Raw genomic sequence first — 25,127 nt, 5'->3', positions numbered from 1 at the left:
GAAGTTCCACATCCTTTTATTACCTAGTCTCAGAAAACAGAGGAGTGGACCAGGGGTGGGGAGGCGGGAAGGGGATGGAGGCTCTTTTCCCTGTGCAAAGTCTTTTGGTTTGGTGGCGTTCGCTGCTCAGCCTAACGTGTCCTCCCAGGGCCTCTTTCGTGGCGCCGGCTTTGCAGGACCCGGCTGGTGCTGCTCCAAAGGGTTGTGGGAAAAGGTCTGGCGCAGCGGCCCTGAGCGGAAGAGAAGCACACATTTTGTTAGTTTGTTTCCGGAAAGCGGGCAAGGAGACTTGTCAGCCCCCGCCAGGGAACTGTGTCGAGAACAGAATAAACACAAGCAGAGCTGGGCTGAATAAGCAGAACACCTGTCTATCCAGCCCACTCACACAAATAGGGTCTGAAGGCGATGCCCCTCCCTGCTCATGTTCCCTAAAAGGATACAGCCGCCCACTGAGTCTGAACCCGGACCAAAGCAGTGGGCAACCTGAAGCCCTCCCCTAAGTCCTACCATCCCAAGCCAGAATGACTGACAGCATGGAATAAGGGGAGCTGGGAGCCCACTCTGACCTGTTGGGGCACAGATACTGCAGCCCCTGCCTTAGCTACTAGCCCACAACGCATCTTGTGGCAGTGAGTTCCATAAGTTAATCATGCGCTACGAGTTCTTCTGGCTGTCTTGAAGCTACCACAAAGTCAGTTTCATTGGTCTAACCAGAGTTTCTATTATGGTGTGAGAGAGAAACCTACTCTCTCCAACCCATAATTCCGCAAACCTCGATCACCCCTCCTTGCTCATATCTTGAGTTGCCATTTTGCTCAGCTGAAAAGCCACAAATACCGCAGGCTTTTCTAAGAGGGAAGGGGGTTCAGATGAAGCAGCCAGTCCCACTCCCCCAAATGATTTCGGCTGCCCTTTCTGTATGCTCCCCCCCGCCCTACAGTACCATGTTTTTAAGATGTGGGGGCCAGAATTACATTATGTAGGATCAAAAAGCCCACATGTAATTTGCAAAATGTATTCTGATGGCAAAATAGAGGTTCTTAGCACACCAGATTCCTTTCCTTTTTCCTTTCCTTTCCAAGTGAGCTTCTAGAATTTATACCACCTCAGACAAAATGTACAGGCACTTTTCTCATTTTTTTTAGTTATAGATTGGCCTAATCATTCCACCCCCCCCCTTTCAGTGTTTTTATTTTCCCACTGGGAGAACATGCCTCTTACCCCAGGAACTATTCCTGCAGACGCCCATGCTAGCAGCACACAGAATGTTACCCTGGACCTGCTGTGAAGGCCCATTTTCTGCAGGGAATGGAGGGGGGGGGCGCAATCCTGGAACGGGCTGTCCCTTCCCCTTGCTCCACTTGGCAGGTCAATATTCAAATTATATGTCACTTACTCATGTGGGAGGCTGACCTTCCCACAGTTGCTAACACAACTGCAGAGGCCCGAGTGAAATAAATGAAGGTGAAGAACCGCTAACTTATGAATAGGAGACGTATCAAAACAGTCGAGAACCTGCATAAAGGGCCTCTTCTCAAGCGACAAGATGACAGCAGAGAACTGGGAAAAGTAGTGCCCTCTGATTTGCACATTGACCTGCTGGGCAGAGCAAGTGGAAGGAACAACCCATCCCAGGATCCCCTCCTCCCTGCAGGAAAAGGATCGCACACAGGCCTAGCGGCTGTGGATGGCGGCAAATGAGGACGAGGGGGTGAAGGATTACCTTTAGCTGCCAAATTCAGGTGGTTTTTGATGCGCCGCTCCCTCTCTTCCAGCTGCTGAGCCATTTGTGCATTTTTCCAGCCTGGAAAAGGGGGGGGGCATGTGGAGACGCAAGTGAGTTAACCCCGTAGGAGCTGCAGGCCTTTGAGAAGCCCTTATCCCCTCCCTCGCACCGCAGCAGCCTTCGACCACCCTGCTCCTCCCAAGTCAGCTTTCTTTTTTGTTTTCTGTTTTTAAGTAAAAATAAAAAGTGGAAAAAAGGGTATACTACATCATTATAAGAGCTAACAATTACAGTTTTCTATATCTAGTATACAGTCGTGCCTTGGAAGTCGAATGGAATCCGTTCCAGAAGTCCGTTCGACTTCCAAAACTTCTGGAAGCCAAAGCGTGGCTTCTGATTGGCTGCAAGAAGCTCCTGCAGCCAATTGGAAGCCGCGGAAGCCGAATCAGACGTTTGGCTTCCAAAAATAGTTTGCAGACCGAAACAGTCACTTCCGGGTTTGCAGCGTTTTTGGGAGCCAAAATGTTCAAGAACTAAGCAAGGTACAACTGTATAGGTATGATTACCATCCAAATCCATATATGTTTATTTTTAACCTACTACGGGGCAATGACCATTTATGTTATCAAACTCCGTATGTAGTTCAAAAAAACATTTTCCTCTGAAAAATTTAGTTTTTCCAGCACAGTCATATTGATAAAATCTGCTCCTTTCTCCCCAAACCTAATAACTGTAGGACATTGTAAAAACGTGTGTTTTAAAAAACACCACTATCCTTACTGCATCTCAAACAACGTACTGCCTTAATCACCTTTCTTGAAGTTCTTTATGAAGCCTCCCTGAGCAGGCAGGAGGCTGGGGTCGTGTTGCACCCGCTCAGGGATGCCAAGCCGGGCGCGAACTGCGGGCAACCGCAGAAAGGCCACTTGCACCAGCGAGAAGAGGTTGGATGTCAGCCAGTAGGTGAAAACGGCCTGCAGGGAGGGAAAGAGAGAGAATCAAAAACCCCTTTCCTTGCCCCACCCTGTTGCAACAGGACAGCTGCCCTGTGGCATGAGAGGGGCTGGAGAATTGGGGGTCAGCGGGGAGGAAGTGGGAACAGCAGCCCCACAGGAAAAGGCGTTTTGGGTTCCCCTCCCGGTGATAAAAGTTCAGGAAAGTCCCCCACAGCTCCCATCTGCCCAAGCAAGCATAAGTAAAGGTAAAGGGACCCCTGACCATTAGGTCCAGTCGTGACCGACTCTGTGATTGCGGTGCTCATCTCGCTTTATTGGCCGAGGGAGCCGGCGTACAGCTTCCGGGTCATGTGGCCAGCAGGACTAAGCCACTTCTGGCGAACCACAGCAGCGCATGGAAACACCGTTTACCTTCCCGCTGGAGCGGTACCTATTTATCTACTTGCACTTTGACATGCTTTCGAACTGCTAGGTTGGCAGGAGCAGGGACTGAGCAACGGGAGCTCACCCCGTCGCAGGGATTCGAACCGCCGACCTTCTGATCAGCAAGTCCTAGGCTCTGTGGTTTAACCCACAGTGCCACCTGCATCCCGCCGAAGCAAGCATAGCCGATGGCAAAGAATGATGGGAGTTGTAGTTCGGCAACATCTGGAGGGCAGAATATTCCCTGCAGCAGCCGACGAAGAACAGATCCAGCTGAGCCCGCGAAATGGAAGCTTTATTTACACTTTTATGTTTCTTTTGGACTGTGTAGGTTAAATTGCAGGTTTCTGAATCGAACGGGAGCCAAGCCTGAGACAAAGGAACATGGGTTTGTGCAGGGCAAGTCAGAACTGGCCTCGATATGTTTCGTAGGAAATACGTAAAAAGCAATCGCAATCTGTGTGCGGCGGCACCTCACCGTCGGGAAGGAGATCGTGAGAGGCAGGATAGCGAGCGGCATCACCCGGAAAACGGTTTTCATAAGGTGGAGGTTCGGGTTCGACACTCCAGATTCTGCTCCTAGCTGCAGAGAAGGTGGACACTGTTAATTAACACTCCTGCAATTTCCCCCATTTTTCATTGCATTGTCCTCTCCTACATGAGGTTTTCTGCCAAGCAGGAATTTTGAAATTGTGGGGGTGGGGAAAATTTCTAGCGAGGGACAGGATCCCATCCCTCCAACAACTGGCTTTAGGAGGTTGACTGCAGCCTTATTATCTAGGCCCCAACCCCCCCCCCCAATTTATTTTGGGATAAAGCAAATTCCGAACATTCAGCTTTCTCCTTACAATCTCCTTTGGGTGGGACAATTTCGGAGCTTTAGGGACAGACCAGAGAAACACTGATCTATTCTCTTCTCACGCTAGCGTCAGTAATAATAATAATAATAATAATAATAATAATAATAATAATAATAATAATAAATTTATATCCCGCCCTCCCCAGCCAAAGCCGGGCTCAGAGCGGCTAACAACAGTAAAAATAACAACGTTTACATCGGCAAGCCGTTTCCCCACAGGTTCTTGCATGAAGGAGCTAAGGAATAATAAAAATAATATGCTGGCTAACTTTTCTGGGAGGCTGGCATCAGCTATGGTTGTCCTCTGGGTGCTGATGCCGGGCCTGCCAGCAGGGCCCTCATTGTGGTTACTATCTTGTAAACAACTTAAAATAGTCTTTGTCGCTACCCCTGTCTAATACAGACCCATAATATTAGGGGCACCAAACCAATTCACACATCTGTTCCTGTCTAAGCTCTGTTTCAGAGCCCATGAGGCTTTTGGTCTCTTTATTTCCTGTTTGTTCTGTGATATGCAGTCACCTCAAATTTCTTCATTGGTCCACTAATTCAGTTGCCTACCCCACACCCTCTGCCCCCATAGCATAGGGGCTAGTACCCAAAGAGAGGTTTGTTCTCCACAAACCTCTCTTAATCCCCATCATTGCCTCTTGCAGGATCCAATGCCTAACTATGCACTGTGTGAAAAAAACACTTTCCTTTGTATATTTATAATAAAATAAATAAAATAAAATAATAATAATATTTCATTTATACCCTGCCCATCTGGCTGGGTTGCCTAAGCCACTGTGGGCGGCTTCCAAGACATAAAAACATAATAAAACATCAAACAGTAACAATCTGATCCAATATAAAAGTCACAATAACTTTAAAATAAACCTCTTATATCAAACAAAGCAACATTCAACAACCCCTAACAGTAAACAGCAAAATTAAACATCAGCAAATAATACTCAAATAGTTCAACCACAATTAAGAATTACCAATCTATAATCAATAAAAATAACAGCAAATCACAAAACATAAAATACCACAAAACATACAAAAGGATCAAACTGAGAAACAAAGAAGCACAACTTATAAAGCTATTTTTTAAAAAATATATATCCCTGAACTCCTCTCTTCCCAGCTGCTGCTGCTGTTCTCAAAGTCATAGTCTGGGAAAGACTGGGTGGGGCAAGGCAGCTGGAATAGCCATTGCCTGATGAGGAACAGAAAGTCTCTCTCCCCTCACAGTTCTTCCTCTCGAGCAGCTCTCCTAGGAAGCTTCCAGAATTGGAGGTTCAAACGTTCAGCTTTGTTGCGTGCCCATGAATTCAAGCGTTATGGAGAGGGAGAAGAAGGGTCTCCCTAACTTACTTCCTCTACACCGGCGGTGGAGAACCTTATCGGCTCCACAGGCCAGATTCTTAACCCAGATTGGCCACGTGAGGCAAATCTGACAGCAATGTGATGTTACATGTGGGCAGGCAGCTGTCTCTAGTCAAAATCCATTGTATCCATGAATGCAGTAACAAAAGGACCTCTGGAGGGCCCCAAAGACTTACTTCCAAGATGGCCCACATGGTGACGGTCACTGTCAGGGGCAAGACATAGTAGGGATCGGCAGCCGTGAGATCTGAGAACCACCACAGACCCCCAGTTTGAAGGCTGGGCACAGGGAGCTCCGCCATTTTGCGCAGGGCAATGAAGAACGAGATGAAAATGGGTGCCTGAGAGAGAGAAAGGGAGAGAGGATGAGTGTGAGAAGGGGAAGACGCAGAACTGGGAGTAATATTCATACACCACACACACAATTTAAATATTTATATTTATTGACAATTCATGGTTTCCCCCCACCCCCGTAATTTCTATTTGCATCGCACGAATTGCTTCAGGGCACCCTGGTGTGAAAAGTGGCAAACAAATACAGTGAGTGATAAATAAACGAACAAAACAGATGTGAAATTCGGGGTGGGAAGCTTGTTTCAACTGATTTTCGTATCTGGTAGCTTGCATTAATTGCTGTGACTTGCCCTGAAGTCTACAGGCAAAGGGCAGGATGTAAGTTCGTAAAAATAGAACAAAAACAAGCCGGCCTAGCAGTGGGGCAGAGACTCACTTGGACCAAGGGAACAAGAAAACCTCGCAGCGGGTTGACATCGTGGGTTTTCTGGTAGAGGTTCAGGTCCGTATAAGCTTTGGCAACTGTGGGAGAAAAGCGGAATGATTTGCGGGGAAGGCAAAGGAGATTATCGCCCACAACCTCCTTCTACAAGCCCCTTGCCCTCCCCTACAGATCAGGCCCCACCTGCTGACAAAATGTGGGCAACCCTATTCCTTGAGAGCTCCCCTCTCTTGCCTCCCCAGCCCTGTCTCCTCCTATCACCCCAAGCACCACCTCCTCGATTCATTCAACGTGGTCCCTTCCAATTTGGTTTGTTTGCAACCCCAGCTGTGCCCCTTTCCCCCAGAGCCCTGCACTTTGCCCCATACACCGGCCAACTCACACTCAAATTTGTTCCCCGAGCGCTTGGCCTCGTTCATGCGGGTGGTCAGCTCTGAAATCTGCGGCATGTGGTTGTTGAGCTTCACTGCCTCCCTCTGGCCCTTCACGATGAGCGGGAAAACCAAGCAACGGGCCACAATCGTCCCTGAGGAGTTTGGTGGGGAGAGAGGAGGACACCCGTTACTCTCAAGTGCAATGCCTGCGACGTTACCCACAATGCAATGCCAGAAATCACTACCTTACCCAGAATGCACCTGGGTACTTCTGTTTGGAGGCTTGTGCAAAAAGGGTAGGCGGGCGAACTTCTCCTGCAGAGGATGAAGGCATCATTTACCCAGAAGGCAGTACTGTCATACCTCGGGTTACAGATGCTTCAGGTTGCGATTTTTCGGGTTATGGACCCGTCGAAACACGGAAGTACCGGAATGGTTACTTCTGGGTTTCGGGGGTCGCGCATGTGGAGGAGTGCTAAATCAGGCTTTGCACATGAGCGCCGAATCACAACCCATGCGTGCGCTGATGCGCCGCTGCAGTTTGCGAACGTGCATCCCACATAGATCACATTTGCCACCCGAGTGTCCACTGCAGTGGTGATCATTAGGTTACTAGCCTGTCTTATTAAACCCAGAGGTTTTCTACGTTACATATCTCCAAGCGAGCTAGAGGACACATTCCAGTCAAGCCAAAGAATGAGACAAAATGAGGAGCAGGGCAGGTGAGGGTATGCGGGCTTTGGGGAAGGAGTCCTGAGGGGTGCAGAGAGAAGCCTGGAAAGCTGAATTTGGCCCCAGTGCCCAAAGTTCAGCTGCGGTCTCCATCTCAGAGAACAGGTTGTACCTTTCCTGCTGTGTTCCTTCTCCGTGGGGCCGAGTCACCGCGGTGAAAGAGCCGAGGATGCTGGCTTAGCACTGCATCCGGCTATTTGTCTATCCAGCCCAATACGGTGGAACCTCGGCTCGTGAATGCCTTGGGACCCAGAACGTTCTGACTCCCGAACGATCGAAAACTGGAAGTGATTGTTCTGGTTTACGAACGTTCTTTGGAAGCTGAACATCCGGCGTGGCTTCTGATTGGCTGCAGGAAGCTTCTGCAGCCTATTGGAAGCTGCGCCTTGTTTCCAGAACTGTTTTGGGAGTTGAATGGACTCCCAGAACAGATTAAATTTGAGAACCAAGGTTCCACTGTAACCCCCAGGAGCAGCCCCCCAGGATCTTTGGCAGAGATGCTTCTCTCTCATCAGCACCAGTGACCTCATTGTTTTAACAAGAGATGCTCTAGGCTAGGGAACTGAGCTTGAGGTACAAAGTTTGTGTTTGGGGTGTGTGTATCACCTCATGTCTCTCTCTGGGCTGTGCACAATTTCTGGCAAGAGCATGTAACCCGCCAAGTGCTAAGCTCAGACTCTACTGCCAAGCTCTGGCCCCTCCCGGCAGCAGCATGCCCCAAGCCACGGAGCCAAAGTGCCCACTCCTCTGATGAAGCTCTCTGCCAGCCCAAATCTCCACCCGCTTCCCAAATACAGCAGGCCCCTTCACCTGCCACGATGGCTCCCCACCACGGCAGCCCAATATCCACGTGGAGGGACTCCAAGAAGCTCTGGATCAGACCCACCGGGGTGTGGGACCCCAAGCCCAGTTCTGCAAAACTCTGCTCTTGGACAGCCTGGGCAAGGTCCCCCGCAGAGAGAGCGCCCTCTAGCGGCGGGGAGGATACAGGCTGAAGAACCTGAAGAAGGAAGAGGCAGGAAAGTAAGTTAGCACTGATTAATCTGAATGCTCTCAGCTCCCAACTGCTAGGTTCTCTTCACTACCGTCATTTGCAACCCTCCACCGTCACCTTCCAAATTTCACAGCCATGCTGCTCTTACCTGTGTGCCAGCAGCAGCTGCTGTGCTTTGACATCTGTTTGTTGGCCTCAACAGGAGAACGTGGCAGCCATTTTGAGGACGCGGGTGAGGGGCAAAAGGAGATTTAACTCTGAGCCACGTGAATGGGACAGACGTTCTGTGGATCTGGAAGGCAAGTTTTGAGAATCAGCATCCTGACAATGGCACTTGCTAGGAAGATGACTACTTCTGTGATATACAGGAACGTGTGCAGAACAAATTCCTCAGATTTGTTATCAACGCTGTCTGATTCCGTTTTTTTTTTTTTGTGGGGGAACCACTTTAAATTTACAGGGAATCAAAATTCAGTTGTAAAACCATTTTCTCTCTTTTGTAAGTTTTAGGGAGCAGGATGTAATCATAGTTCGAAGTTAAGAAATTATTTTGGGTTGGGTGGAGGGTGGGGCAACTTTGGGCAACCACAGTCTCTCATTCTAACCTAATTCACAGGGTTGTTGAGAATAAACTGGGGAACATGGGAGAAACAAGTATGCCACTGTGTGCATTTAATATGTATATTTTTATAATTTTATAACTGTTTCTTCTATCTACACACAAGCACATATATTAATAATCTATTAATTCTGGACAGAGTTTAGAAAGCAATAAAACACAATAGGGCAGAAAGGGTGAATTATATTTTGATGGACAGCAGATGTAAATAAAATACATAATATAGATAAACCTACCCAGGTGTTTACGAAGTTGAAGCACTTTTAATTCCTCCCCCCAGCATTTTAACTTTTGTATATTTTATAGTACAGTTGTACATTTGTAAACTGCTTTGAGGTTTTCTTTTTTACAATCAAGCGGTTGTGTAGGTTTTACGAAACAAATAAAAGACTAGCGCATCTTGCGATTCATAGAAGGAATACAAACGTATGAAATGAGCTAAAAAGGAGGAACGAAGAGGCTGCACAAAACCCCTCCATCAATATAGCGCCACATAATCCATGCCATTTTCACATACATCTGCTAAGGAAGCTCTGGCCTGTTTGAATACCGCCCCCCCTTTATATCATATGGTAAATGTTTATTAAATACATCAATTGTTCAGACTGTTAGTAGAATAGTATTTATTATTACGGTCGGAGACCAGCTCGTGAAACACAAATAGAACTACAATCCCAAAAGCAAAACAAACATTTAAAACAATATACAACAATGGATTTTAAATTTTAAAATGCGGTAGGCATATAGAACATAAAAAATTTAAGATAGACTACTGTAGAGAAATGACCCAGAGTCACCCTTGGATCAGAGTTTGGGAATGTTCTTAACAAACTAGTTTGAATCGGGGGATGGTCTGTGCCTACAGATCTGTGCTCAGGATCTGGTGACCGTCCGGGTCGTCTTACGATCTTTGCCTAACAGAGGAAGATCGAATTTTTGCTTTACCGGGAGGTCAGCAAGCCTCACCAGCAGGGGGTCAATGGTTTCTCTATGTGCCTCATCGTAAAAGGGACATCTAAAAAATATGTGTTTGGAGCTTCCTATATCCCCCAATGGGCAGGTGCAAATTCTCTGGTCATATGGGACTTTTAAAAAGGATCCCTCCAAGTCCGGCGAGGGCAGAGCTGAGCTTCTGGCAAGTGTAAAAGCCCTTCTTGCATTTTTGGATACAAGAAAAAAGAGATATGCTGCCGGTGCAGCTATATATCTCTCGGTTTCTACAATTTTGTAGTCAGGGCACCTTAAGCAGTCCTGTTGTCTCTCGGTATCTATAATTCTTTGCCTAACCATAGCTTTTGCTTGGGCCAAGCCCAGACTTAGAAGGGCTTGAGGGGCAAAACCCAGTTTCTGAAGGGTGTTTAGGACTGCTGTCTGCCAGCCCGGCTGGGTACTGGTCGCAAAGGATCAGTGGGGCTATTCCTCAGGGGAGCAGTTTCAGTGACAGCATTCAAAGATTGTTGTTAAGCTGATGTGGGTATATTCACTGAGATCTCTCCAAGCTGCCCTGGAGGCTTTTGGCTTTGTCCTCCTAGCAGCCAAAGACTCTTTACACCCCAGCTGGTATTAACACCTGCCTCTCTCTCAACCTCGGGTCCCCAGGTGTTGTGGGACTACAATTCCCACCATCCCTGACTACTGGTCATGCTCGCTAGGGGTGATGGGAGTTGTAGTCCACCAACATCCGGGGACACAAGGAAGGCCTCAATCCCCCTCTCCCCCCCCCGCAAAAGAAAACGTCTTCTTCAACAGCTGCGCCGCAGGACGCTCCCCCTCCAATGAAACTGCACCAAGCTGCTAGTCCCTGGGGTTCCGGCCCGCAAGGTCATGACCCCGAAGCCGGGGCAGCGCCGCAGAGGCGTAGCGCCCGCTTCCCTGCATCACCCACCTGTCTACGGAGGCTCCCCGCGAGGGGCATCTTCCCCGGCAGCCCAGACCGGCTCCACGCTCTCCCGAACGCCGCTGCGGAAGCCGCCATCGCTCCTGGGCCCCACCCCCGGTCGCGTCACGCGCAGCTCTCGCGAGGACTGAGGGGTCGGACGCGTGACGCCCGCGCAAGGCTGCCATCTTTGTTAAGGGCGAACAAAAACCCTTCGACTTAGCGCGAAGGGTCGACATCTTGAGTGAGGGCAACTCTCCTCTCGAGACCCTGAAGTTCCTTTTTTTGGTTTCGGGCGCAGGCGTGTGGGGGGGGAAAGGGCATGTAACCGCTGAAAGGGAGGCGCCAGTCGATTCTTTTCCCGGCTATGTTAAAAAAAGGGGGGGACTAGAGCAAAGTGGGCTGGGGCCATGTTTAAAAATAGCGATGCTGTTCTTCAATTTAGCAGTGGGAGAGAGGCGGGGTTGCTGATGCGGCCATGTTGGTTCCGGGCAATATAGAAAAAGCGGAAGCGCGGCCATGTTGGTTATGGGCGATGTGGGAAAAGAGGAAGCGCGGCCATGTTGGTTATGGGCGATGTGGGAAAAGAGGAAGCGCGGCCATGTTGGTTACGGGCGATGTGGGAAAAGAGGAAGCGCGGCCATGTTGGTTATGGGCGATGTGGGAAAAGAGGAAGCGCGGCCATGTTGGTTACGGGCGGTATGGGAAAAGAGGAAGCGCGGCCATGTTGGTTATGGGCGGTATGGGAAAAGAGGAAGCGTGGCCATGTTGGTTATGGGCGGTATGGGAAAAGAGGAAGCGCGGCCATGTTGGTTTGGGGCACCACGAGAAAAGAGGAAGTGCGGCCATGCTTACTTTGGACAGTCATGTATCGCAGAGAACCCTTTTGGGAGAAAGTTTTTTTTTAAAAACAACTATCTTCGCTGATTGGTATAGAGCTTGGTCAAGTTTAGCACGTGTTTAATTTTACTTCATTTTCACAATAATTCTATAACGCTTAATTTAAATACGCGCGCACACATTTAAGCAGTTTACGCAAAACAATATTCAATTCAAATACCAATAAAAATGTTAAAAACAAGTTGACGTCAAACTGATCAAAATAGAAATAAAACCTGCAGTCTCAAAACAAATACATTTCATAAAACCTCATGTTAAATTTACGTTTTACAAAATCACACTGTTGTTAGTATGATTATTATTCTCATCTCAATTTATTGCCCACTGTAATCCCAGGTACGATGATGATTTCACATGGATGCACTGGAAAAGACCTCATACAGTATTTGCTAATAGCATTATTTGTTAACAGCAGTGCTGAGCTGGAAGAAATTCCATTGAGGAACCGGGTGCATTCATCAGAAAGGTCACAGGAGGGCAGCAGAGAGCAAGGTCTGGAGGAGCCCCTTTGATCTTGACACTTTCATCCAGTTTTCTAAAACCTTGTTGTCCTCTTCACATTCTGCAGAGATGGGAAAAGATGGACATAGAAAAACACCTCCTCTTTTAGACTTAGGGACCTGACACCCGGGGCCCCCACAGCAGAATTAAAGCTGCCCCCTTTTCTTGTTCCCTTTAAAAACAATCTCACCCCCTTCTTCATCTTTAGTTATACCCACAACCCCCCTTTTTCTTATTAATACATTATCAATCATTATTAATCCATTTTTTATTCACTTCTTATTCATTTCTTACTCATTTTTCATCATTATTATTACCCATTAATTCACTTAATTTTTTAAAAATTCTCATTAAAGAATCTTATGTTACTTTACTTCTTTTTTCTTTGCCCCTTTCATCCCTATTTTATTTTTTAGATCTCACCACTTCAACATTTTGAATTATTATTATTATTATTATTTTAAGTATCTACTTCTCCATCGCCTCCTTCCCCCTTTCCCTCCTATTTACTTACTATTATGGTCCCCCCTTGTCTTTTCTGAATAAACAAACAAATGAATAAGAATACTATATATCTATATACATATAGGGGGTGGGTTATTGGGTTGTTTTTATTTTTATTTTTTATTTTATGGTTTTATATTTTGATTTTGTTCTGTGACAACTGCCCTGAGACCTCTGGGTATAGGGTGGTATATAAATAATAATAATAATAATAATAATAATAATAATAATAATAATAATAATAATAATTTATTCCCCCACCAACTTTCAAAAGGACTTTCCTCTCTTTCTTCTTCTCTCTTTTCTTTTTCTTTCCCTTTTCTTTTCTGTCTTCTCCTTTATCTCACACTCTAACTTGAATCACTACCACAACTTTTGATTTTTAAATATAATTACATTAGCCTTTAATTTTTTTTAACTCTTATCTGTGAACTCCCAATCCCATCTCCCACCCTTAACTTGACTCCACCCCCTCTTGTGTGTGTATGGATGTGTGTGCACAAGTCAGTCTACCTGTAAAAAGCCTCCTACTGCCCTCATGTGGACTTAACTATTTACTACAAGTGTCTTAAAAAGCAGGTGGTGCTGTGGTCTAAACCACTGAGCCTAGGGCTTGCTGATTGGAAAGTCAGTGGTTCGAATCCCCGCGACGGGGTGAGCTCCCGTTGCTCGGTCCCTGCTCCTGCCCACCTAGCAGTTCGAAAGCACATCAAAGGGCAAGTAGATAAATAGGTACCACTCCAGCGGGAATGTAAACGGCATTTCCGTGCACTGCTCTGGTTCGCCAGAAGCTGCTTCTTCATGCTGGCCACATGACCAGGAAGCTGTATGCCGGCTCCCTCGGCCAATAAAGCAAGACGAGCACTGCAACCCCTGAGTCGTCCGTGACTGGACCTAACGGTCAGGGGTCCCTTTACCTTTACAAGTGTCTTAAAATCAAACCATGTTAATTTGCATGCCAGGCTGTTGCACTCAGGTAGTGCTTGTGGGGCATTTGGTTGGCCACGAGGAGAACAGGTTGTTATACCAGATGGGCCTGATCCAGCAGCCACCATTTTCTTAAGTTCTCTTTCTCTATATTGAAGTCTCATGGAATGATAGAACGATGGAGTTGGAAGGGACCCAGGGGTCATCTAGTCCAACTGCCCTGCTACGCAGACATCTCAGCTAAATTGCTGAAAAAAAATGTGGCAAATAGTTCCACTTTTTTGCTGGTTTTTTTGCCAGTTCCAGGGACACTGGAAGGTGTGCTATAGCTTACCCACTGTAGCACAATTTAACTTCTTAAAAAATGAACAAGATAGACTTCTATTTTTGTGTGTGATGTCCTTCAGAGAGAGGCCACACCTGCATATCAGAAGGGTACACCTCTGCTCTCAGTTTCCTATCTTGAACCAATATGCTTATGTCCCATTGTCAGGGAACTGCCATCAACTCAGAGGCGAGAGATGGAAGGGCAGTTGTGTTATAGGGAGCATTTGAAAATCTTGCGAAGCAGTTCTTCCTCCGGCGAGGAGGAAAGCCCCACCTCCAGTGGAGAAGAGGTGAAGGGACCAGGGAATGCTAGGGAAAGCCTCAACACCGATCCTGAGCAAACTGGAGAGGCGGGAAGTACGCCCCTGCCAGCGCCCATTCTGCGCACTAGGCTTCGGCGCAGGGAAGGGCGGAAAAGGTTGGGTGAAATATACTCGAGTATATATATATATACTCGAGTCGAGTGTGAATTTCATGCTCTTTATTCAGCTCATAGTAGTGAGGAATGAAAGTTTCCCCAAAATATCTGCTTTATATACATTATTTACACAATGGGCCGCACGTGATTGGCTAATTCTGGGATTCTCCTGTAGGCCAATCAGGTTGCGGATTCACTTCCACCTGGAGCTGGATTGGGTGGCTCCTGCGGACCAATCATACTGCTGCATTGTTCTAGGACCAATCAGACTGCTGCGTTCTGAATCCTATTGTTCTAGGACCAATCAGACTGCTGCCTTTTGAATCCTATTCAACTCAGTACATAACATTGGCGGTGACGTGACTTTTATACTGGGGGAGGTACAAAGACCAACCACTCCCAGATTCTGCTAGCGATTGAGCCAGACATGAATTTACGACGCTCTTCACTGTAAATAGTTTGCACCAAGAATAAAGCCTGGAAAAGACAGGTCAGAGTCTTGCCTGTTTACTCTCGAGCAACCACACCAGCATCAGACACCCATGATATAGAAAGAAACATGGAATGGGCCTGATTTAATTCATTAATTAATCTCAATTCATTAATTAACCCCCTTTATAGATTACCGGTAGTTAAATGAATGGTGTTCACAGCAAATGCTGCTTTTAGTATCCTCAGATATGAACCAGACGGATCCTTGTATTAGTTTAGGTTTTGATAACAACTTTTACCCAGATACTTTTTTTTATATTTGATGTTTGTTTATATTTGATGTAGTTTCATTTTGCTTTGATGGCAGTAGGCTATCCTGAATCAAAATTATAGCAGAAGTTGATTTAGCCCATGATTTATCAAATGAATTTATGTCGTGGCCTGACGCAGATTGTGGCATTGGACTAAAGGGAGGCCCTCAAGGGGCTTGTGGGTGTTGATGGGAAACTGTGCTAGAGATAGATAAAGCAAAAGTCTTAAGTAATGTTACAGAAGCCTCTTTGCTCTTTTCATCACCAGACACTAAAAGGAGAGCTGAGTATGAGCATGTTGTATGGAGGGAAGATACTGTGAAGCATATGACAGGATATTGGACTTGAGCCCGGTGGAATGTGACCCAGATTCAAATATGAAACTCTCCAGTGGCTGTTCTAAGGATTACATGGGATGGCCACATATTCAGTGGTACCTCAGGATGCGAACGGGATCCATTCCGAAGCCCCGTTCACATCCTGAGCAGAACGCAACCCATGTTTGCGCATGCATGGGCTGCGATTCGCTGCTATTGCGCATGATGTCATTTTGAGCATCTGCGCATGCGTGAGTGGCGAAACCTGGAAGTAGCCTGTTCCGTTACTTTCAGGTTGCCGTGGAACGCAACCTGAAGCATATTTAACCCGAGGTATGACTGTATACAGAACTCAGAATTCTGCAACCCCCAACTTGGTTACAACTGGTGGTCTATCATTTTTCTTTATTATTAAATTCAAATCCCACCCTTTTACCAAAGAGTTGAAGGTGGCACAGATACGCCCTCCAAGCCTCCTGATTTTCCAGGGACAGTCCTAGAATTATGAAAGCCACCCCAGTTTCTGATTTGATCCTAGAATGTCCCAATTTCTCCCCACCAGTGCCGAGTTCGGTGAGGAGGTTGAACCTGCACACGTCCCGAATGAGTGAGGGAGCATCGCGTTGCCTCTCCATGGCTTCTCATAGAGCGCAGGCAAGGAGGAGGAGAAACTGCCACCAGCACGGCCCGGCCTCATGTGATGTGTCAGCTCTGAGGGGAGACAGAAGGCCGGGACACCCTGTGTGGGACGAAAGGGGCAGTGGAGCAGAGCGCATTGAGTCTTGACTTTTTTAAGAAAAAAATGTTTTGTGCATCCGCGTTTGATCTTGCTCCTTTCGGAATTTTGTTTATTGGTGCGTGTGTCTTTTTCTTGTTAAATCTACCACAAAGGATAAAATCACAATAGAAAAACACCAAATACATAAGCAAAATAGAAATGAAAATAACCTTATAATCTGTTTTTTTTTAATAAAATTTTTATTAGGGTTTTTACATTACAAAATAGAAAAAGAAAAAATACAAAATACAAAATAAAAACAGTTAAAAACAATCAATCTTTTCATCACATTATTTTTCATTTACTTGTTTCCCGGACCTCCTCGTACCTCCCTTTTTTGTATTCCAGTTCAATTTATTAGCTCAGTGGTTTCTTTCCCTCTTTATTCTACCCAGATCTTTAATCTTAAATTGTTATAACATTAAATTTTTACTTATAAAAAACCATTTTTTCATACTCTTTTATACCATTAGCTAGAAACCACTTAATTTCAATCCAACATCATTCTAACATTCATTAATTTTACAGTATCTCTGTAAATTTCTTCCAGTCTTCTTCCACTGACTCTTCTCCCTGGTCTCGGATTTGGCCAGTCATTTCCGCCAACTCCATGTATTCTATCACCTTCATCTGCCGTTCTTCCAGAGTGGGTAAATCTTGTGTCTTCCAATACTTTGCAATAAGTATTCTTGCTGCTGTTGTAGCGTACATAAAGAAACTTCTATCCTTCTTTAACACCGATTGGTCAACTATGCCCAGCAGAAAGGCCTCTGGTTTCTTCAAGAAGGTATATTTAAATACCTTTTTCAATTCATTATATATCATCTCCCAGAAAGCCTTAATCCTTGGGCACGTCCACCAAAGGTGAAAGAATGTACCTTCAGTTTCTTTACATTTCCAACATTTATTATCGGGCAAGTGGTAGATTTTTGCTAGCTTGACTGGGGTCATGTACCACCTGTATATCATTTTCATAATATTCTCTCTTAAGGCATTACATGCCGTAAACTTCATACCTGTGGTCCATAACTGTTCCCAGTCAGCAAACATAATATTGTGTCCAGCATCTTGTGCCCATTTAATCATAACAGATTTCACCGTTTCGTCCTGAGTATTCCATTTCAACAGCAAGTTATACATCCTTGACAAAGTCTTAGTTTTGGGTTCTAACAGTTCTGTTTCTAATTTTGATTTTTCCACCTGGAAGCCAATTTTCTTATCCAAATTATATGCCTCCATTATCTGATAATAATGAAGCCAGTCTCGCACTTTGTTCTTTATTTTCTCAAAACTCTGCAGTTTTAGTCTATCTCCATCTTGTTCCAAAATTTCCCAATATTTCAGCCATTTAACCTCCATATTGAGCTTTTTCTGAGCTTTCGCTTCCATCGGTGACAGCCACCTTGGGGTTTTATTTTCCAATAAATCCTTATATCTTATCCAAACATTAAACAATGCTTTTCTAACAATATGGTTTTTAAATCCTTTATGCGCTTTGACCTTATCATACCACAAATATGCATGCCATCCAAATACATTGTTAAAACCTTCCAAATCCAAAATGTCTGTGTTTTCAAGAAGTAGCCATTCTTTCAACTAGCAAAAAGCTGCTGATTCATAATAAAGTTTAAAGTCTGGCAGGGCAAATCCACCTCTTTCCTTTGCATCTGTTAATATTTTATTTTAGGCTTCTTGCCCTGCCAGACAAATTTTGAAATATCTCTCGCCACTTCTTGAAACAGTCCACCTTGTCCACAATTTGCAATGCCTGAAACAAAAACAACATTCTAGGCAATACATTCATTTTTATAGCAGCGATACGGCCCAGCAATGAAAGCTTCAAATTTGACCATATTTCTAAATCTTTTTTCACTTCAACCCAGCATTTTTCATAGTTATCTTTAAATAAATTCCCATTTTTTGCTGTCATATTGATCCCCAAGTATTTAACTTTCTTAACCACTGTTAAGCCTGTCATGTTCTGAAACCTCTCTCTCTCAATTGGTGCTAAACTTTTCTCTAAAACCTTGGTTTTTGACTTATTCAGTTTAAACCCTGCGACCTGACCAAATTCTTGAATCAGTTCTAAAACCCTTTTAGTACTAGATTCTGGCTCCTGTAACGTCAATACTAAATCATCTGCAAATGCTCTCAGTTTGTACTGTTTGGCTCCGACCTGTATACCTTTAATCAACTGGTCCCTTCTAATCATGTTCAGCAAGACCTCCAGGACCGATATAAAAAGCAATGGGGAGATTGGGCAACCTTGTCGTGTCCCTTTTTCTATTTTAAATTCTTCCATCACCACATTGTTTACAATTAATTTAGCCTTTTGTTCTGAATATATTGCACTTATACCGTTTTCAAAACCTTGGCCTACCCCCATACCCTGTAAGTTCTTTTTCATGAAAGTCCAAGAAATGTTGTCAAATGCTTTCTCCGCATCCACAAAAAAATAACCTTATAATCTGGTCAGAACACGTTTTAGAAGGGCATTGGATAGCAACCAACCAAAGATCAGGTTAAAGAGGAACATTTCTGCCTGGTGCCTTAATGTGTATAATGGAGGGCCATTAACAACACAAGAAAACTCCTTTCCCCTTGCCCTGAGGTGTGAACAGAGGCAAGGATTTCAAGTGATGGGCTGGGGTGTTTGAGGGGACAGGAAAAGGCAGTTTTTCAGCAAGGTTCCCTGGGAAGAAGCGGCAGGAGGGGAGCTGAGTTCCATCTTGGGCAGGCAGGCTGAAGGATGCCTGCGCTGCTCCTCCATGAAATGACCATGCTGTAAGATTTACACTCCCACCATGCAGACTGAAGGTGTAAATAGGTGAATAAACCATGAGTTTGACCAAACTGCGGGAGGAAGTGGAAGACAGGAGTGCTTGGCGTGCTCTGGTCCACTGGGTCACAAAGAGTTGGACACGACTAAACAACAACAACAATAGTTTTTACTGCGTTTTCTATTCCTCCAAAGGGACACAGACCCTGTGTGAGTGCCAGGGACCCCATGGACTCTTGCCCCCACTCGGCAAAGAGAAGGGCAGGCATTCAACTTTTGTAACAATATTTTAGGTCACACCATAGATTTGTATAACAGCATTACAATATTGGCTGTTTCATTTTCAGTTTTTTTTTTACTAATGTGGCTGCAGGGATCTGTTTTAAATGAAGGGGTTCCCAGCAACCGGTCTTCTTAACCCCAATCCGGTTCTTCAAGCTGCAATGCATGGAGTCAGGACACAGGATGTGGGCTTGTATACAGGGGTGCCATCTTGCCCGCAGGATTGTGGGTGCCCACAGCCGTAACATGGAGGTGTAACATCACACGCACACGTCTGCACATAGTGCTCATTGACTTTGTGGGTGCCCAGTCCCTGCAAATTACATTATTGTGGGTTCCCAAGCACCCACGCCCCCCTGGAGTTGACTCCTATCCTTGTATATTTCCTTCTCATTCTTGCTGGTGCTATTGTGATACACCACACAGGGCCATACCCATGTATTTTACAGGTTTCCAATTAGCGTCATTTTTTGGATTTGAGCCAGAACACAATTCTGCCATATTTGTAGGTGAGGAGATTTCTGCAATTTTTCAGCAGGAGGGAAATGCCAGTGAAATGGAGGATCTTGCTGGCTGTAGCGGAAGCAGACAGAGGGAGGGGTTACCAGCTGACTGCAGAATCTACACAGAAGTGGGCTTTTGTGCTACACTGGTGGATGGCCGTGGCCTGTGAACATGGCTCTAGAGTAGAACTTGGTTCAAAGGACAGCAGCCACGTGAAGACAAGCAGGATTGAAGTGACACTCTGGGGGTCATGGAAAGCAGGGCAGGGAACATTGCAATATCACATGCTGCTGATTGTAGCAGCTGCCAGAGGGCAGGCGAAGAGGAGGAGAGACTGCCACCAGCAAGGCCCAGCCCTGTGTGGGATGCGCCAGCTCTGAGGGGCAGGCGGAGGGTAGGGCCAGCCTGGGTGGGACGAAAGGGGGACTGGAGCAGGTTTAATCTTGCCCCTTTCTTAAAAAAAAATTTATTGGTTTGTTTGTGTTTGTGTAAATTTACCAAAGAAAATCGGGACTAAGGTTTTTTGTCAGGGTGGTGGAGGGACTGTGTGTGCGATGTCCAGGGCATACAGTGTACTCTGCCTCCCCATTTTATCCTCAAAAAACCCTGGTGAGGTGGGTTATGTGGATATGTAGCACCCTGCTTGTGGTTAACGCTTAGCTGGAATGAAATATTCAACGCAGCACTAGAGAAATTAAAATAATAACTTATTTGTCAGACAAATAAATGAGAGGCACAGTGGTATATGGTTACCAAGCTCTGGCCTGCCCTCCTGCCATTATGGCCAGCACTTATATTTCCTCAATCCAGCCCCCTTTCTCCTCCCTTTGGCTGCCTCTGTCCAATCAGCCTGGTTGAAATTCCTATTGGCTGTTTACTAGAACCAATCATAAAAGATACACCCATTTCCTATTACCTTTTATGGGAGACAGAGAGCTATATTTTCTTCTATTTATAAATGGCAAATAAGTAGTCATATATCTTACATTTACCTCGACCAGCCACCTTAATTACCAGATAACCTTTGGCCCCTCTTGCCCTATTCCCTGCAAAACAGATGGCTAATGGTTCTAATTTTATCTTAAACAGAGATCTTGGGTTTACCTTCTCACACACCATCTATGAAAGATCTCCTTCTTTGGAGGTCCCTAAGCAGAGGCTCGACAACCATATGTCAGGAGTGCTCTGATGGTGTTTCCTGCTCGGCAGGGGTTTGGACTCGATGGCCCTTGTGGTATCTTCCAACTTTATGATTCTATGATTCTATGAAATAAGAATCTAACATTTCTTACTTTCTAAATCCTTTGCATAATTACATTTAAGCCAATATATTTCATAACATATATAGTTTTTTTAGAAGAAAGGGAACTTAGTAAAAGCTAAGCTAAATTCTAAGTTCTCTAAAGCTTCAAAGCAGTTTCAGAGAGCTGCTTTGCCTAGTCCAGCTGCTGTTTCTATTTGCCCTTTTAACCTTATGAAAATGTGGCTCAAGTCTCTAATGGGAGGCACAATAATTCTTACTATTTACCAACTTAATTGCAGCTTGATTGTATTCTGTAATATGTAGGGTCAGTGACCTCAGCCTTTTTATGACCGCAATAAACCAGAGGGGCCCTCTGTCTAGAGGTTGCCAGCTGCCTGCTGGTTTCCTGCCTCGAAAGAAACATTTGTGAATTTAAGCTCATTTTTAAGATACAACCTTAATCAAAAAATATAAGCCTTGATCAAGAATACAGGCTTTGATCAGATGCCTCAGATAGACAGTGACCAGCCAAAAGCATTCTAGTGAACTTCATGGTTATGTGCTAAACACACTTTGGTTCTACAGTAATCAAACTTCAACACGATTTTGCAGGGAGATTAATCCGTTCCCCACTTCTTTCCAGAACCCACCCACCACCTCAATCAAGTGATCACATCAAGAGATATCTGCGAGTTTGCTCACTTTTATTCAGCCTTAGGCTACCTAATTACATGGATATTATTGAATCAGGGATAGGCTGAGGAGGGAAAACTGAGACAGGTTGAGAAAGGGGTGTGCATCACTTTTCACCCTGGGATTTCTCCTCAGGCCTCTGGGTGGGCTCCACAGTGCCCGCTGTGCGGGTAAACGTACAGGAGTATGAAGTGCTGTTGTTCCAGTCAGAGTAGGGGACTACCACCTGGCTGAAGGCCAAGAGGGAATCCTTGATGCTGCCCTTCAAGACTCGGGGATTCACATGGTGACCTTCAAGGAGGCCAGTCTTCACCCACTGGACAGAAACTTCACTTGCCTTGGGCCCTATGACCATGCCGGTGAGGATTGTCTGCGCTCGCTGAAGGCTTCTTTTTTTACGGTTGGCGCGATAGAGGTTCTCACGGAGACCGGTCCCTTTGTCTTTTTAAGTTTTGGGGTAGGGAAAGTATGAGAGAAAGGGAGAGGCAACAGCTATTAATTTTAGACATAATTGATGGATAACATTTATGACACCATTTAGTGCTGATTATTTTCTGCTGGATTCTCTGACAAACATTTTTAATCTGTAGATAGAGGGCTGTAAATCCTTAATGAAAGCTTTAAGGAGCAAAGGGGATTTAACTGAAGTTCTTGTGTGTGTGGACCTGAGTAGGAAGATCTGTGGCACATACATGGGGCTTCCTTGAGCTGGATGAGGACACGGTGGGATAGTGGAGATTCCAGGAATATTTACACAGCTCTTTCCCCCAACATGTATAAAGAAAGCGCCCAGCACAAAAAGCACCCCAGCCTTCCCAGAGAAGGTATTGGTGTATAGGCCGGGTTTGAAAACCAAGGATAGATAAAAACTTCCCAATATCCAATGATACCATCTCTGCACAGTTGCTCCTGGAAACAATCATCCCCCTCCCAAACCATGCTTTTCAAAGGAAAACTAAGTCCCAACTGTGTCGAGAGTTTTTACCTTCAGGTTCATTGACTTTTGTTTGGGACTCAGGGAGGGATACTCGACAGACGAAGACGTCACCCTCCGAATTGCCTAGTGGTTTAAGGCTGAAGTGTGCTGTGTTACCAGTGCTTGCACTTATGATGCCGGAGGTGTTATCTGATTGGCCACCTTCCTCCCACATAATCGCCATGTCCATGGGGACATAGTCAGAGATAGTGCACAATAGTATTTCACCTAAGGGAACAAAATAGATAGACAGACAGACAGACAGACAGACAGACAGACAGATGAAATTCCTGGTTTTTTAATTACTTTATATTACTGTTTTTATGGTTCTTCTGATATTGCTTTACAGTTTTTATGTTGCTTAGTGCACTGTTTAAGATTTAAGCAGCTTAGAAATGATTTAAAAATCAGCAAATGAATAAATGCCGTAGGTTAAAACCTCTGCTTTTCATCTCACTCCTTCCAGTCTTGCTTTTCTCTGTTCTTCTCTACACCCCTGTGATTTTCCTTCTCTCCGACCCTCTTTCCCATGCATATTCTCTTTTCGTGGAATCATAGAATTCTAGAATTGGAAGGGACCCCAATGCTCATCTAGTCCAACCCCCTGTAATGCTTACTTACTTAAGTCATCAAAACTTTTCTAGGCATTACAAATATAGGGCATCCTAAAACAATATATATACAAATAAGCAGGCATGTAAAATATATAATGATGAGGAATTTCATTGGGATTTCTTCCTGCTAAATAGTGCCATTTAGCACTCCAAGAGATACTATTAACAAAACCTCAGCCCCCCCCCATGCAGTTAATTCCAGGTTAATCGGATATTTTCATTGTGCCCAAAAAGGGGGAGTAGCATGCGTTTGCATAGCAGGTTGTAAAATGGACAGTAGAAAAGGATATGTTCTACAGTGTCTGGCACATTCAAAGAACATCCACAATGTCTATCATTTCTGGGGATGTTTAAAAATCTGCCCTTGACAAAAGTTGAAGGAAAAACATTCAGTCGGGCTAAGATAAAGGTCCTGAGTTGGACAGAAATTATTATTTTTGAGAAATGTGACCCTGTTATCTTGGGGGAGCAAATTATATTTACACCTGGCTTGATGTTGTTTCCCCCCCAATGTACCTTGATCTGTTTTGACTATTGCAATAAATATAATGCTCACTCAAATTATACAAGGGTTTCAAAATCTGATTTGAATACCAATAGATCTGATTTTCCTATGTAAGAGTTGGAACTTCTGGATTTATTAGAGTCCGTAAGTAGGTCAGAGAGTAGACTCAAAGGTTGGCAACAAAATGGAAATGCAACCAGTATTTTATAGTGCTAGCCCATACCCAATATTCCATCATGTGTATACCTCGTTCTGCACACATTGTCTCATACATGATTGAACTTGGGAGCCCCAGGAGACGTCTCAAGACGGATGTGAGGGTGATCCGACTGAGACATGTCACCTCATTGATCGCCAGGGCTGATCTGGCTGACCTGGCTGGCTAGGCAGGTGTCCCCCTGTTTCATGTGCGTCCCTCCCTAAGCTGCACGCTCGGTGGAAGAGGAAGACCATCCCAGATAGGAGTGTACCGTTCTTCAATCAAGGCTTGATGATAGCTGTGCTCCCTGTATAGATAGAACGTCCCTGATAGAACCTCCCCCTGAAATGCAGGAATCTCAGCTAAATAATTTCAGCTACATAGTTTGTGAGAGCCCTGCCTTCTTTGTCCCTATCAGAAGAATGTCTCTTCTGTCCCCTAAACCTACAAAGATCTCAGCACACAGAAACAGGCACTTACAAATGTTAATAAAAGGGTATTTGTTTTGGAACCATGGGATCCGTCCCTTTGGAATGACTATCCCGTTTACTGCTGGCAGATAAGCAGAAAAGTTGGAGCAAGAGAATCCAAGGGTTGTTATTGCTCTGTTTCTAAGGGTGGTTCCAGATGCCCAGATTTCAGGTACATGCCTGAGAAGGCTGCAAAGAGGAAGGAAAGAGAATCAAACTCACCTGGAGCAGCCTGGGAAGAAGTCAGTGGCAGGCTGGCCCCGCAAAGGAGTCCCACAAATGGTAAGAAGATCTTGGCCCACATTTTAGGATTCAGTGTGAGTGGCATGTGGGCTACCAGGCCTGCTTATATAGCATCCTGGGAGACTTTGGTGAGATATGTTTCCCATTAGTAGCTCCACCCAGACAATCCAAGAAGAGGCTATTCTGTGAGGTTCTCAGAAAGTCCTTCTGGAAACTTGAGTGTAATTGGGATTTGTGGGAAATCCTTATAGCTATGCGGAAGTTCGTCTATTGTTATTATTTCATTTGTATACCACCCTTCATTAGCATCCTTATAGCTGCGGAAGTTCGTCTATTGTTATTATTTCATTTGTATACCACCCTTCATTAGCAGATCACAGTTGAGGATGTTTCACCCCTCCCATTGCAAGAACCTGCTGACAATATTTCAGAAAGGAGGGGGTGGATTTTGCTCATCGCTTCTTCTGCTCCAGCCTGTGGGAGTCTGAGTGTTATCTGTATATAGATAAGGTGACTGCTGAAGCAACTGTAACACTCA

General features: G+C 45.1%; 1 protein-coding gene across 1 annotated transcript; it reads right to left on the bottom strand.

The window, feature by feature from the left end:
• OXA1L (OXA1L mitochondrial inner membrane protein) lies at positions 1–10,805 on the bottom strand. Its single transcript, XM_053361796.1, has 10 exons — positions 10,676–10,805; positions 8,320–8,463; positions 7,988–8,177; positions 6,454–6,597; positions 6,066–6,151; positions 5,512–5,676; positions 3,584–3,688; positions 2,538–2,700; positions 1,724–1,804; positions 1–230 (listed from the first exon to the last, which is right to left on the bottom strand). The coding sequence occupies exons 1-10, from the start codon at positions 10,763–10,765 to the stop codon at positions 127–129; spliced, it is 1,272 nt and encodes a 423-aa protein (XP_053217771.1). The 5' UTR covers positions 10,766–10,805; the 3' UTR covers positions 1–126.
• Between the last annotated feature and the right edge of the window lie 14,322 nt (positions 10,806–25,127).

This window comes from Podarcis raffonei, chromosome 13 (genome assembly GCF_027172205.1).
Source record: "Podarcis raffonei isolate rPodRaf1 chromosome 13, rPodRaf1.pri, whole genome shotgun sequence".
In the NCBI taxonomy this organism is placed as follows: Eukaryota; Metazoa; Chordata; class Lepidosauria; order Squamata; family Lacertidae; genus Podarcis; species Podarcis raffonei.
This window is presented reverse-complemented; position numbering and strand designations above follow the sequence as displayed.

Excerpts from the sequence above, each read along its gene's own strand:
- OXA1L (XM_053361796.1), bottom strand. The coding sequence starts at position 10,765 with ATGGCGGCTTCCGCAGCGGCGTTCGGGAGAGCGTGGAGCCGGTCTGGG. Across the intron at positions 8,464-10,675 it reads CGGGGAGCCTCCGTAGACAG|ATCCACAGAACGTCTGTCCC; the intron begins GTGGGTGATGCA and ends CTTGCCTTCCAG. Across the intron at positions 6,152-6,453 it reads CTCGGGGAACAAATTTGAGT|TTGCCAAAGCTTATACGGAC; the intron begins GTGAGTTGGCCG and ends TTTCTCCCACAG.